Source organism: Salmo salar, chromosome 21, assembly GCF_965601325.2.
Source record: "Salmo salar chromosome 21, fSalSal1, whole genome shotgun sequence".
NCBI lineage: Eukaryota > Metazoa > Chordata > Actinopteri > Salmoniformes > Salmonidae > Salmo > Salmo salar.
This window is the reverse complement of record NC_138311.1, coordinates 41,136,100-41,149,212: the sequence shown is the minus strand read 5'-3', so window position 1 is coordinate 41,149,212 and position 13,113 is coordinate 41,136,100. Positions and strand designations below refer to the sequence as shown.

Below are 13,113 nucleotides of genomic sequence, written 5' to 3'. Positions count from 1 at the left end.
TGTGGTCTACAGATTATCATGAGACACTCTACCTCAGGCGAGCAAAATCTCGAGAATTCATTAATATTAGATTTCGTGCACCAGCTGTTATTGGCAAATAGACACAGACCGCCACCACTAGTCTTACCGGAGGCAGCTGAATCTTGCCGATGCACGGAAAACCCAGCCAGCTGTATGTTATCCATGTCGTCTTTCAGCCACGACTCGGTGAAACATAAGATATTACAGTTTCTAATGTCCCGTTGGTAGGATAGTCTTGATCGGAGCTTATCCAGTTTATTATTTAATGATTGCACGTTGTCTAATAGGACTGGCTCTTCATGCGAATGACGGGGATTTGGGCCTTGTACGTTGTCTGAAGTAAATCCTTTGCGTCAGACTCGTTAAAGAAAGAATCTTTGTCCAGTACGAGGTGCGTAATCGCTGTTCTGATATCCAGAAGCTTTTTTAGGTCATAAGAGATGGTGGCAGAAACAATATGTACAAAATAAGTTACACATAATGCGAGAAAATACACACAATAGCACAATTGTTTAGGAGCCGGTAAAACGGCTGCCATTTCCTCCGGCGCCATTCGTAAGCCTGTGTTCAGCTGTTCAAACTGTAGTTTCAGTCCGTATTTGTAGGGCATAATTACAATGGTGAAGTTGTGAAAATAGGCATACAGCACAGCAGGAGTTTCCATCCCCGAGAGAGAGGCCCAGTCCAAAAAATTGCTTTATTACGATGATCTGCCCATTTGGGTCAAATGTCAAGATGTGACACTGTTGTTTATTAAATTGGAATAATATTATTTCACCCATTCACTCTCTCTCACAATGATTGAACAGCATCTTTTGATCTCCTGTCTTTTTCTGTGTACTATATAATTGTAATGTTAATGTTAATTGTAATGTGTGAAATTGCATGATTAGTGGTCTTGTGTAGATAGATATATAGATAGATATATAGTGAACAGATCAGTAATTGATCATCATTCTCTTTCAACAACATGCAGTTTTTCTTGTGGTGGATTTATTTATATTGTGTGGAGGTTATTTTCTGATGCCTTCACACAAACAATGATTCATTGTTTACAGCCGACTGGGTTTAGTTTAGCTGCTTGATTCCCAAATACCATTAGAAAGTGGGAGGATTTTGAGCGGATAAAAATTGCTTACTACTAAAGCGGTGGATGTTGACTTGTCAGTGGATGAGGATAAGAAGAGGTGCTTATTTAGTGGACTTTTGTCAGCAACATAAGTCACCATAAGGACACTTGGAAAGAAGAATACTTTTGGATCAAATTTGTAAGGCCTCTGAGCCTAGTGTGAGTTGTGTCTGGTGGCATTGTTTTATTGTGTTACCTTCCCTTCTCTAAGCAGCTAACAGCTGCCCTGCCCACCCTCCTCTCTCTTGCTCCATCTCTCTCTCTCCAGCGACCCAGTGTCAGCCATCTAGGCGACAGCAAACATTTTTTTATTTTACTTTTATTTAACTAGGCAAGTCAGTTAAGAACAAATTCTTATTTCTAAGTGGAGAAGGGGATGGATAGAGAGAGAGCAGGAGGGAGGACGAGTGAAACAGAGAGAGAGAGAGGGACAGAGAGAGTGAAAGCTCTGCTCTCTCCCCTGAGACCTATTCTTATGAAACTGCATCTCAGTCTGGAACCACTGGAACCATGGGCCCAAGCAGCATGGAGAACACACTGTGTAGATTCTAGAATGTGATGTCTTGAACCGCGCTCTTTCTCCTTTCATTCTCTCTTTCTCTGAGCTTTGAGACGGGGCATGCAAAGCTAAGCCCAGCCCAGGCTCTCTCTGTTGACTCTCTCTCTCTCTCTATGGTAGTGTTTTGAGTCTTACATCTCACCTCGTTTGTGTTCTTGTCTAATTTGCTAGCGCCTTGTCCGTTAGTGATCATCTTGCCTCCCGTCCTAACCTCTTGTTCTCTTAGCTCCCTTATTACCCCAGGCTATTTTTCTTCCATCCTCTCTCTGAGAGAATAAGGAATTCAAGTGGCAAATGAAATCAGTGGCAAACACATCCAAAGGATCCTCAGCAGAGTTCCGTTGCCTGTCAGAGTAAAATCATTTGTTCCCACTCTTTTTATACTTTCTCCACGCGTCATCCTTTTTACAACCCCCGTTCTTCTGCTCTCCTTATCTCTGTCTTCCTCTCTGCCCCTATCTCTCTCTCTCTTCCTTTCTTTTTGTTTCTCTTCCTCTTTCTCTCTCTCAACTGGTGTGTCTTTCCTGAAAACCATTTCCTCAGAGCCTGCCTGCCACTGTTAATTTTGGACAACATGCCTAACTTTAGAAACTGCTATGTATGCATTTAGATTTTCTGGAAGAATCCTTTTTAGCCTGGGTTTTCAGGTTGAATTTTATGCCTTTACCGACATTGTTTAAAAAAACTGAAAGAGCAACACAACTAGCCCCATAAGATTCACATTTAAAGATGTCTTAATTTGTTGAAGTAAATATGTATTGTGAAGTAATGGATGAAAGAGAAAAAGAAGGGATAAAAGAGAAAACAAAGTTTGCCCCATAGAGATCCTATAACACGTTCTAATTCCTAATTCTATGGTTTTCCCTAGATTATTTACAACAGATATAGGATCTTAATTTGAGCCAGTTTGCTGCAGCAGGAAAATAATCCTGCAGCAACAGGAAATGTGAATTATTATGTAGGTTATAATTAATGGACATCTTTGTAAGGGTTGACACATTTTTCATAAGGGAAAATCAAGTATGACATTTCAAAGTGGAAATTACAAACTTCAGAAGCCTTTTTGAACTTTAAGAAGTGGAAAGTTGTCCTGCAACAGGGTGATCAAATTAAGATCCTACATCTGTAGTAACCTGTTATGTTCTTTTCTTATATTCCTATTTTTCTAACCACCTCAACTTAATCTATGATAAAATCACCCCACAAAACAAAAGGCATCCTTTGCAGCTAAACATCAAATATACTGTAGGTAGACGTTATTTTGCTAGCTGTAATTATATGTTGACATACCAGCCAAAAGTTTGGACACACCTACTCATTCAAGGGGTTTTCTTTATTTGTACTATTTTCAACATTGTAGAATAATAGTGAGGACATCAAAACTATGAAATAACACATGGAATCATGTAGCCTTGCACACTCTTGGCATTCTCTCAACCAGATTCACCTGGAATGCTTTTCCAACAGTTTTGAAGGAGTTCCCACATATGCTGAGCACTTGTTGGCTGCTTTTCCTTCACTCTGCGGTCCAACTCATCCCAAACCATCTCAATTGGGTTGAGGTTGGGTGATTGTGGAGGCCAGGTCATCTGATGCAGCACTCCATCACTCTCCTTCTTGGTCAAATAGCCCTTACACAGCCTGGAAGTGTGTTGGGTCATTGTCCTGTTGAAAAACAAATGATAGTCCCACTAAGCGCAAACCAGATGGGATGGCGTATCGCTGCAGAATGCTGTGGTAGCCATGCTAGTTAAGTATGCCTTGAATTCAAAATAAATCACAGACAGTGTCACCTGCAAAGCACCCCCACAACATCGCACCTTCTCCTCCATGCTTCGCCACACATGCAGAGATCATCCTTTCACTTACCCTGCGTCTCACAAAGACACGCCAGTTGGAACCAAAAATCTCAAATTTGGACTCATTAGACCAAAGGACGTATTTACACCGGTCTAATGTCCATTGCTCGTGTTTCTTGGCCCAAGCAAGTCTCTTCTTCTTATTGGTGTTCTTTAGTAGTTGTTTCTTTGCAGCAATTTGACCATGAAGGAGTGAGTCTCCTCTGAACAGTTGATGTTGGCATGTGTCTGTTACTTGAACTCTGTGAAACATTTATTTGGGCTGCATTTTCGGAGGCTGGTAAGTCTAATGAACTTATCCTCTGCAGCAGAGGTAACTCTGGGTCTTTTCCTGTCGCGGTCCTCATGAGAGACAGTTTTATCATAGCCCTTGATGGTTTTTGCAACTGCACTTGAAGAAACTTTCAAAGTTCTTGAATAAATAAATAAAGAAAATAAAGAAAAAACATTGAATGAGTAGGTGTATCCAAACTTTTGACTGGTACTGTATATCAATCTGTATTACTGAAGTATCACGTAAGATCCGCAATAAAATGTCACGTTAATTTCCAGTTGAGCCGACGTCTCCGCAACAGCGGGAACATTGCCTCGCTCTATAGTTATTTGACATGAGGATGGTTTTCATGGTGTGTAGAATTCATTAGGGTGGGTGCTGAAGAGTTAAGATAACGCCACTTTGCTTTCATGTGTCCCAGAGGGACGAGACCATGTGATTTCAAAGGAGACACAAAACAGTACTTTGGTTAAAAAAGAAAAAACGTGGATACTGTATTTGAAATGTACAAAAGCTATATACAACACAAACACACACACTCACACTGAGCATAGCCAAATGAATGAGCAGTATACCTATACATACTATAAGGCTACTTTAACTCCAGGAAACAAACTAAATAAAAACGTAGGAGTTGCGGTATATCATTGTCTTTGATATGATTCGTAATCAAAGTAATATGTTCCTTATTTGAATCTCCATACAGTCCATGTCTAGCTCAGAACTCAGGGAAGAGGGAGGGGTAATGAATCCACTAATTAGTGTGTGATCATGTCCACAGAGAACACATGGAGTACTTGCATATTCCTTTAGAGATCTGATTCCTCCTAGACATTGCGAGGCATGGGGATCCATGTGTATCTTCACAGACTGGCTGACACTGAGGCAGATCTCTGTCCTTTTCAATCATACAGTCAGTCTCACAAGGAGGAGGGTCCATAGAGGGTTCTACATTTTTTGGAGGGCACTTGGAGGATATTTTATACAGACTGAAAGGGGCCATCTCCTGCTGTACGCTAGGGTCTGGTTTCCCGGATACAGATTAAGCCTAGTTCTGGACTAAAAATAATTTTCAATGGATAATCTCTACTGAGCATGGGTTTTAGTCCAGCACTAGGCTTAATCTTCGTCCGGGAAACCGCCCTAAAAGCTTGGCAAGGGAACCTGTTCCACTGCAAGCTCCTCTATATACGGATAGACGTAAACAATGTAGCATCACAATGTTATATAGTGGCATCATACTGTAATCGGCTTGCAATAATTACGTCTCTTCAACATCATTTAAACCACGTACCTTACAGTATATTTATAAACATGATGGAAGGTTGTAATGAGAAAAATGATATTCTAATATTTTCATATGCATTTTTTCTTGGCAACATCGTTACATGTATATACGTTTTATGAGTTCACATATTACTCAAACTTGACCTTTTTATCAAGGCACTTGGTGAACTGCTTTCAGTGCACTGCTTTTTAAAAGGTAACAAACATCAAATAATACTGAGCAATAGACACATTTGCCAATGTATTTTTATACCCTTGTCTATTTTTATTCGTAGATACAAAGTATGGCTTTTTAAAACAGTGATACAAATACCCCTTATGTCTTTGCTACACTTACTTTATCAACATAAACATTACTTAAAATGTACTTGAGCAAATATTACATATAACTGGATAAGCAAAGTCTCTATACAGGCAGGTGGAGATTGACATTCTCCTGATAAGTAACTATTTCCATAAGGTATTGTTACATATAATCAGAGCTTTTATAGTACATTTTTCCTGATGCTTTCTTGAAATGGTCTGAATATACAAGGGGGGCGTCCCAATAATCTCTCCTTCCTCCTGAAGTGTGCACTACTCCCCACAAATTTAAAAGCATTGGATTGGTGTAGGCATGGGCCAGAGGGAGTTTCCATTCACCAATCATTTCCTTTGAAATTCATGAAAGGAAGTGAACACGTGAACACTTCAGGAGAAAAACTATTGGGATGCAGCCAAGGCATTAGCTCATCATGTTGAGGAACTTGCTCTCCTCAGCCAGTGCGGTCAACATGGAGTTCATATCGCCGATGGCCATGTTACCGATCCCTGCTGGTACGGAGGCCAGGGTCACAGAGTTACGGGGGGTGGTGAGCCTGGAGGAGTTCTGGGACAGACTTGTGAGGAGCCCGGGGCTGAGGGTCCCCGACATCAGGCTGGAGTGGTCACCATCATCCAACATGGCATCAAAGTCAATCTGGGCGTGCTCCACACCAGAGGAGTCCACGGTGCTGGTGACCTGGTTGACCCCTGGGGATGCCATGATAATGGTGGTGCCTACCGGTGCCTGGGGTGTGCAGGGGGACATGGGGGAGTCGAAACTCAGGTTGTTGCTGGGCTCGAACATGTGTATCTGGCCAGTGTATAACATTGGAGTGTTAGAGTTGGAGTTTCCATTTTGTCCGACGTTATGTGCTGCGGTGCGGCCTGGCTTCTTTGGACTGGCCTCAGAGGTGTTGTGATTGAAGTCAGACTGAAGGAAACGGTTCTGCATCGTACTGCTGGATCTTACATGTTGTCTGGACATAGACTTGGTCTCCATGGGAAGCCTGGGCTGCATCCCATCTCTGATCCCAGTATGGACGGCTTGCTGCTGAGGCGTACTACTGTAGTTCAGCTGCTCAATCTGATTCATGTGAGGGGGATAGCTTTCAACCTGAGTCCTTGATCTGTAGTTTTGAATATCTGGATTATGTGTTGCCATTACACTGCCATTGGGCAGTGCCATGCCGTCGTAGTTGAGTCGTAGGCTGCCATTCCCAGATCCAGAGTTAGGGATGGGGACGATGTCTTGGCCGTATCCCTGCTGGGGACTCATCTGCTCAGTATAATTAATGCTGCATGGCTGCCTCTGTTGCTGTTGGACAGAGTTGATCCTTTGGGCGTTGCTTCTCTGGGTGTAGCCTTGAAGCTCTATGTTCTGGCTCATAGGCATCCCCTGCTGGTTACTGTTACTACCCATACTACCCTGGAAAGGTCCACAGTTCTGTCTCTGCTGAACCACTGCCAGGTTGTTGTTTCTGAGGAGGTTCTGCTTGGTGAGTCTTGAGGTGGCTGTGGCGTCCACAGTCCCTGAGCTGACCTCATTCCACTGCACTGGCATGTTTTTTTTGTTGTTCATACTGGGTGAGGTTGGGTACTGCTGTTGCTGTGATCCAGAACCAGGGCTCATCTTGTATGGCGTTAGGGGGGCCTGGCCTGACTCAGACAGGGGCATGTTGGTATCCACCATGGCCATCCTCCTTTGCCCATAGAACTGCTGCTGGGAGGAGGTCGTATTCCCTTGGACCTGGAAGCCGTGTGATTGGCTGTTGGTGTAGTCGGTGGGGCCTGCTGATTGGCCGGCGCCAGTGTTCTGAGACCTGAGATACTGAACGACATCATCAGGCAGCACCATGTCCTCATCCCCTGCATGGTCCAGCCCGTCCACAGCCATGGTCTCCATCACCACATTCTCTGAGATGCTGGGGGGCCGCGGGGCGAAAGGGTGGCGGTGCAGACTTCCGTCGGACCGTGTGTAGCCCTGCATGGCCAGGCCCCGGCGATCAGTAGAGGGAGGAGGCATCATGGAGTTGGGGTTCATACTGTTCATGCTGTTGTAGCGCTGGACCCTCGGCAGGGACAGTGGGTCCAAGGTGGGTCTGCGGACGGGATCGCTGGCTCGCCGTGGCAGGTTCACAGGGACCTCGTGGGGCATCCTACTATGGTTACTGTAGCCAATGTCGCTGCAGCGTCTGGGCACTGCTCCAGCAGGGGACTGGAACAGGTTGTAATGGGAGGAGCTCTCCCTCTCCTGGGAGTGTTCCCCATACAGGGCCATCCTGGTCCTGAGGCTCATGCGCTCCATGTTGGGCAGAGGTGTGGGTGGAGCTCCCCCGGTTGCGGCAGCATACTTGGCCTTAAGATGGTAGTGCTGAGCCGGGGTGAGGCTGAGCAAACTAGGGACGTTTCCACCACACTGGCTGGCCTCACTGGATCTCCGGGACAGGTCTGTGGAGATGGGGTCGTAGGAGTCGGCTGAGCTGATGTTGTTGTGGCGGTTGCTGAACTGCGAAGCTTCGGAAGAGCGGCGGCTGGAGTAGCAGGGGGAGATGCCCGAGGAGCGGCGGCTGGTGTAGGCTGAACTGGCAGTGCTGGTGTTGCTGTACCGGCGGCCCTGCTCATTCAGCTGGTTTAGCATGGTCACCTCGCATGATGACAGGTCACCAAGACGCTGACCAGGGTAGGGCCCGGGTGGAGCGATCATATTGGAGTTCTCCAGAAGGGAACCTGAGGAACCAACAAGAGGAACCACATTAGAACATATAGGGCAAAACACCTTTCTTGGTTTCTAAGGCTGCTTCACAAATTCCTGGTTATTTGGTCATTTGTACCCCTTTTTCTCCCCAATTTCATGATATCCAATTGGTAGTTACGGTCTTGTCCCATTGCTGCAACTCCCATATGGACTTGGGAGAGGCGAAGGTTGAGAGCCATGCATCCTCTGAAACATGCACTGCTTCTTGACACACTGCTCACTTAACCCGGCCGCACCAATTTGTCAGAGGAAACACCGTACAACTGGCGACCGTGTCAGTGTGCATGTGCCCGGCCCACAGCAGGAGTCACTAGAGCGCGATGGGACAAGGACATCCCGGCCGGCCAAACCCTCCCCTAACCCCGACGACCCTGTGCCAATTGTGTGCCGCCTCATGGCTCTCCCAGTCATGGCCGGCTGCGACACAGCCCAGGATCGATTCCGGATCTGTAGTGATGCCTCAAGCACTGTGATGCAGTGCTTTAGACCGCTGTGCCACTCGGGAGGCCCTAGCGAGAATTTTTTTATAAGATAATATTTTTCTTCCTTGTCATCGTTTATTAAACTTTCAGCATTATGACGGTTCTTAACAACAGTTGTTATCAAAAACTCTATATAAAACTCTTACCAACAGCAGGAATAGGAGGCAGCTTGGTGTTGGTGTTCCGGATCTGTGGACCAGAGTTGGCCCAGGGACACGTGTCCCTCACATTCTTCAGCCTCTCCTTCTTGATGTTCTCCAGCTTGATGGTGACTCCTCCCCCTTTACAGAGCCCAAGCCCCACCCCTGCTGAGTTGCCGTGGGAGAGGGTGGAGGAGTCCACCATCGGAGGGTCATCCAGTGCACTCAGCTCCCCAAAGCTGCCCCCGCTGTGCAGGGCCATCTCTACTCCACTGTCATTGTTGTGGGCACTGCCAAGTGGCGATGGCTCACTGCTACATGACGAGTGACCGCCAGGGCTGGATTGATACGTCTGGAGAGGGGGACAGGATATTTGGTTTATGTTAGACACCAGATCAAGCCGATCAAGGGCTTTACATATTACTAAGTTGAACCGAGCCGAGCCAAACCAAGCTCTACTGAGTGGTTTTGTTCAGGTTGGCATGGTAGTGTGAAAAGGGTACCACTGTCAGACCAATTCAGGGCATGATCATTGTAAAAATATGCTTAAAGTATGTACAAGCTGGATGTAGAAGCCTAAGTGTTGTTGTTTCTTAGTTTACTCCAATTAGGGGAGGGGTGGTAGGGTTTGCGGGAAATAATAAAGGAAAACATAATGTAAAAAGATATGTATATATATATATGTATGTATGTATGTATGTGTATATATGTATATATGTATATATATGTGGGTATGTATGTGTATGTACAGTGGGGAGAACAAGTATTTGATACACTGGCGATTTTGCAGGTTTTCCTACTTACAAAGTGTGTAGAGGTCTGTAATTTTTATCATAGGTACACTTCAACTGTGAGAGACATAATCTAAAACAAAAATCCAGAAAATCACATTGTATGATTTTTAAGTAATTAATTTGCATTTTATTGCATGACATAAGTATTTGATCACCTAACAACCAGTAAGAATTCCGGCTCTCACAGACCTGTTCGTTTTTCTTTAAGAAGCCCTCCTGTTCTCCACTCATTACCTGTATTAACTGCACCTGTTTGAACTCGTTACCTGTATAAAAGACACCTGTCCAGACACTCAATCAAACAGACTCCAACCTCTCCACAATGGCCAAGACCAGAGAGCTGTGTAAGGACATCAGGTGATAAAATTGTAGACCTGCACAAGGCTGCGATGGGCTACAGGACAATAGGCAAGCAGCTTGGTGAGAAGGCATCAACTGTTGGCGCAATTATTAGAAAATGGAAGAAGTTCAAGATGACGGTCAATCACCCTCTGTCTGGGGCTCCATGCAAGATCTCACCTCGTGGGGCATCAATGATCATGAGGAAGGTGAGGGATCAGCCCAGAACTACACGGCAGGACCTGGTCAATGACCTGAAGAGAGCTGGGACCGCAGTCTCAAAGAAAACCATTAGTAACACAATACGCCATCATGGATTAAAATCCTGCAGCGCACGCAAGGTCCCCCTGCTCAAGCCAGCGCATGTCCAGGCCCGTCTGAAGTTTGCCAATGACCATCTGGATCCAGATCCAGAGGAGGAATGGGAGAAGGTCATGTGGTCTGATGAGACAAAAATATAGTTTTTTGGTCTAAACTCCACTCGCCGTGTTTGGAGGAAGATGGATGAGTACAACCCCAAGAACACCATCCCAACCGTGAAGCATGGAGGTGGAAACATCATTCTTTGGGGATGCTTTTCTGCAAAGGGGACAGGATGACTAAACCGTATTGAGGGGAGGATGGATGGTGCCATGTATCGTGAGATCTTGGCCTACAATCTCCTTCCCTCAGTAAGAGCATTGAAGATGGGTCGTGGCTGGGTCTTCCAGCATGACAACGACCCGAAACACACAGCCAGGGCAACTAAGGAGTGGCTCCGTAAGAAGCATCTCAAGGTCCTGGAGTGGCCTAGCCAGTCTCCAGACCTGAACCCAATAGAAACTCTTTGGAGGGAGCTGAAAGTCCGTATTGCCCAGCGACAGCCCCGAAACCTGAAGGATCTGGAGAAGGTCTGTATGGAGGAGTGGGCCAAAATCCCTGCTGCAGTGTGTGCAAACCTGGTCAAGAACTACAGGAAAAGTCTGATCTCTATAATTGCAAACAAAGGTTTCTGTACCAAATATTAAGTTCTGCTTTTCTGATGTATCAAATACTTATGTCATGCAATAAAATGCAAATTATTTACTTAAAAATCATACAATGTGATTTTCTGGATTTTTGTTTTAGATTCCGTCTCTCACAGTTGAAGTGTACCTATGATAAAAATTACAGACCTCTACATGCTTTGTAAGTAGGAAAACCTGCAAAATCGGCAGTGTATCAAATACTTGTTCTCCCCACTGTATGTATGTATGTATGTATGTATGTATGTATGTATGTATGTATGTATGTATGTATGTATGTATGTATGTATGTATGTATGTATGTATGTATATATATATATATATATATACTGCTAAAAAAAATAAAGGGAACACTTAAACAACACATCCTAGATCTGAAAGAAAGAAATAATCGTATTAAATACTTTTTTCTTTACATAGTTGAATGTGCTGACAACAAAATCACACAAAAATAATCAATGGAAATCCAATTTATCAACCCATGGAGGTCTGGATTTGGAGTCACACTCAAAATTAAAGTGGAAAACCACACTACAGGCTGATCCAACTTTGATGTAATGTCCTTAAAACAAGTCAAAATGAGGCTCAGTAGTGTGTGTGGCCTCCACGTGCCTGTATGACCTCCCGACAACGCCTGGGCATGCTCCTGATGAGGTGGCGGATGGTCTCCTGAGGGATCTCCTCCCAGACCTGGACTAAAGCATCCGCCAACTCCTGGACAGTCTGTGGTGCAACGTGGCGTTGGTGGATGGAGCGAGACATGATGTCCCAGATGTGCTCAATTGGATTCAGGTCTGGGGAATGGGCGGGCCAGTCCATAGCATCAATGCCTTCCTCTTGCAGGAACTGCTGACACACTCCAGTCACATGAGGTCTAGCATTGTCTTGCATTAGGAGGAACCCAGGGCCAACAGCACCAGCATATGGTCTCACAACGGGTCTGAGGATCTCATCTCGGTACCTAATGGCAGTCAGGCTACCTCTGGTGAGCACATGGAGGCCCGCCAAAGAAATGCCACCCCACACCATGACTGACCCACCGCCAAACCGGTCATGCTGGAGGATGTTGCAGGCAGCAGAACGTTCTCCACGGCGTCTCCAGACTCTGTCACGTCTGTCACGTGCTCAGTGTGAACCAGCTTTCATCTGTGAAGAGCACAGGGCGCCAGTGGCGAATTTGCCAATCTTGGTGTTCTCTGGCAAATGCCAAACATCCTGCACGGTGTTGGGCTGTAAGCACAACCCCCACCTGTGGACGTCAGGCCCTCATACCACCCTCATGGAGTCTGTTTCTGACCGTTTGAGCAGACACATGCACATTTGTGGCCTGCTGGAGGTCATTTTTCAGGGCTCTGGCAGTGCTTCTCCTGCTCCTCCTTGCACAAAGGCGGAGGTAGCGGTCCTGCTGCTGGGTTGTTGCCCTCCTACGGCCTCCTCCACGTCTCCTGATGTACTGGCCTGTCTCCTGGTAGCGCCTCCATGCTCTGGACACTACGCTGACAGACACAGCAAACCTTCTTGCCATAGCTCACATTGATGTGCCATCCTGGATGAGCTGCACTACCTGAGCCACTTGTGTGGGTTGTAGACACCGTCTCATGCTACCACTAGAGTGAAAGCACCGCCAGCATTCAAAAGTGACCAAAACATCAGCCAGGAAGCATAGGAACTGAGAAGTGGTCTGTGGTTACCACCTGCAGAACCACTCCTTTATTGGGGGTGTCTTGCTAATTGCCTATAATTTCCACCTGTTGTCTATTCCATTTGCACAACAGCATGTGAAATTTATAGTCAATCAGTGTTGCTTCCTAAGTGGACAGTTTGATTTCACAGAAGTGTGATTGACTTGGAGTTACATTGTGTTGTTTAAGTGTTCCCTTTATTTTTTTGAGCAGTGTATTTACAAAAAAAATATGGGGGATTGGAAATGATGTAGACAATTACATTGATGGAAGCTACAATCTATCTGCAATATATAAATATAATATAAAAATATATAAAAATAATAATAATAATAATAATAATAATATATATGCTTAAAAGCCCAGTGCAGTCAAAAACGGGATTGTTCTGTGTTTTCTATATATTTTCACACTGAGGTTAGAATAATACTGTGAAATTGTAAAAAATATGTTAATGCCCTTTTAGTGTAAGGCCTGAAATGTCA

The 13,113-nt window shown here is 45.1% G+C and overlaps 1 protein-coding gene across 1 annotated transcript in view; it reads right to left on the bottom strand.

The window, feature by feature from the left end:
• Positions 1–3,023: 3,023 nt before the first annotated feature.
• Positions 3,024–13,113, bottom strand: part of LOC106582360 (zinc finger protein GLI2) — a 178,592-nt gene continuing 168,502 nt past the window's right edge. The window contains exons 13-14 of the mRNA XM_045704761.2: positions 8,816–9,161; positions 3,024–8,159 (exon numbers count right to left, since the gene is read on the bottom strand). Coding sequence (XP_045560717.2) covers positions 5,854–8,159; positions 8,816–9,161 — 2,652 coding nt within the window. The 3' untranslated portion in view covers positions 3,024–5,853. The remainder of the gene's footprint in view (positions 8,160–8,815; positions 9,162–13,113) is intronic.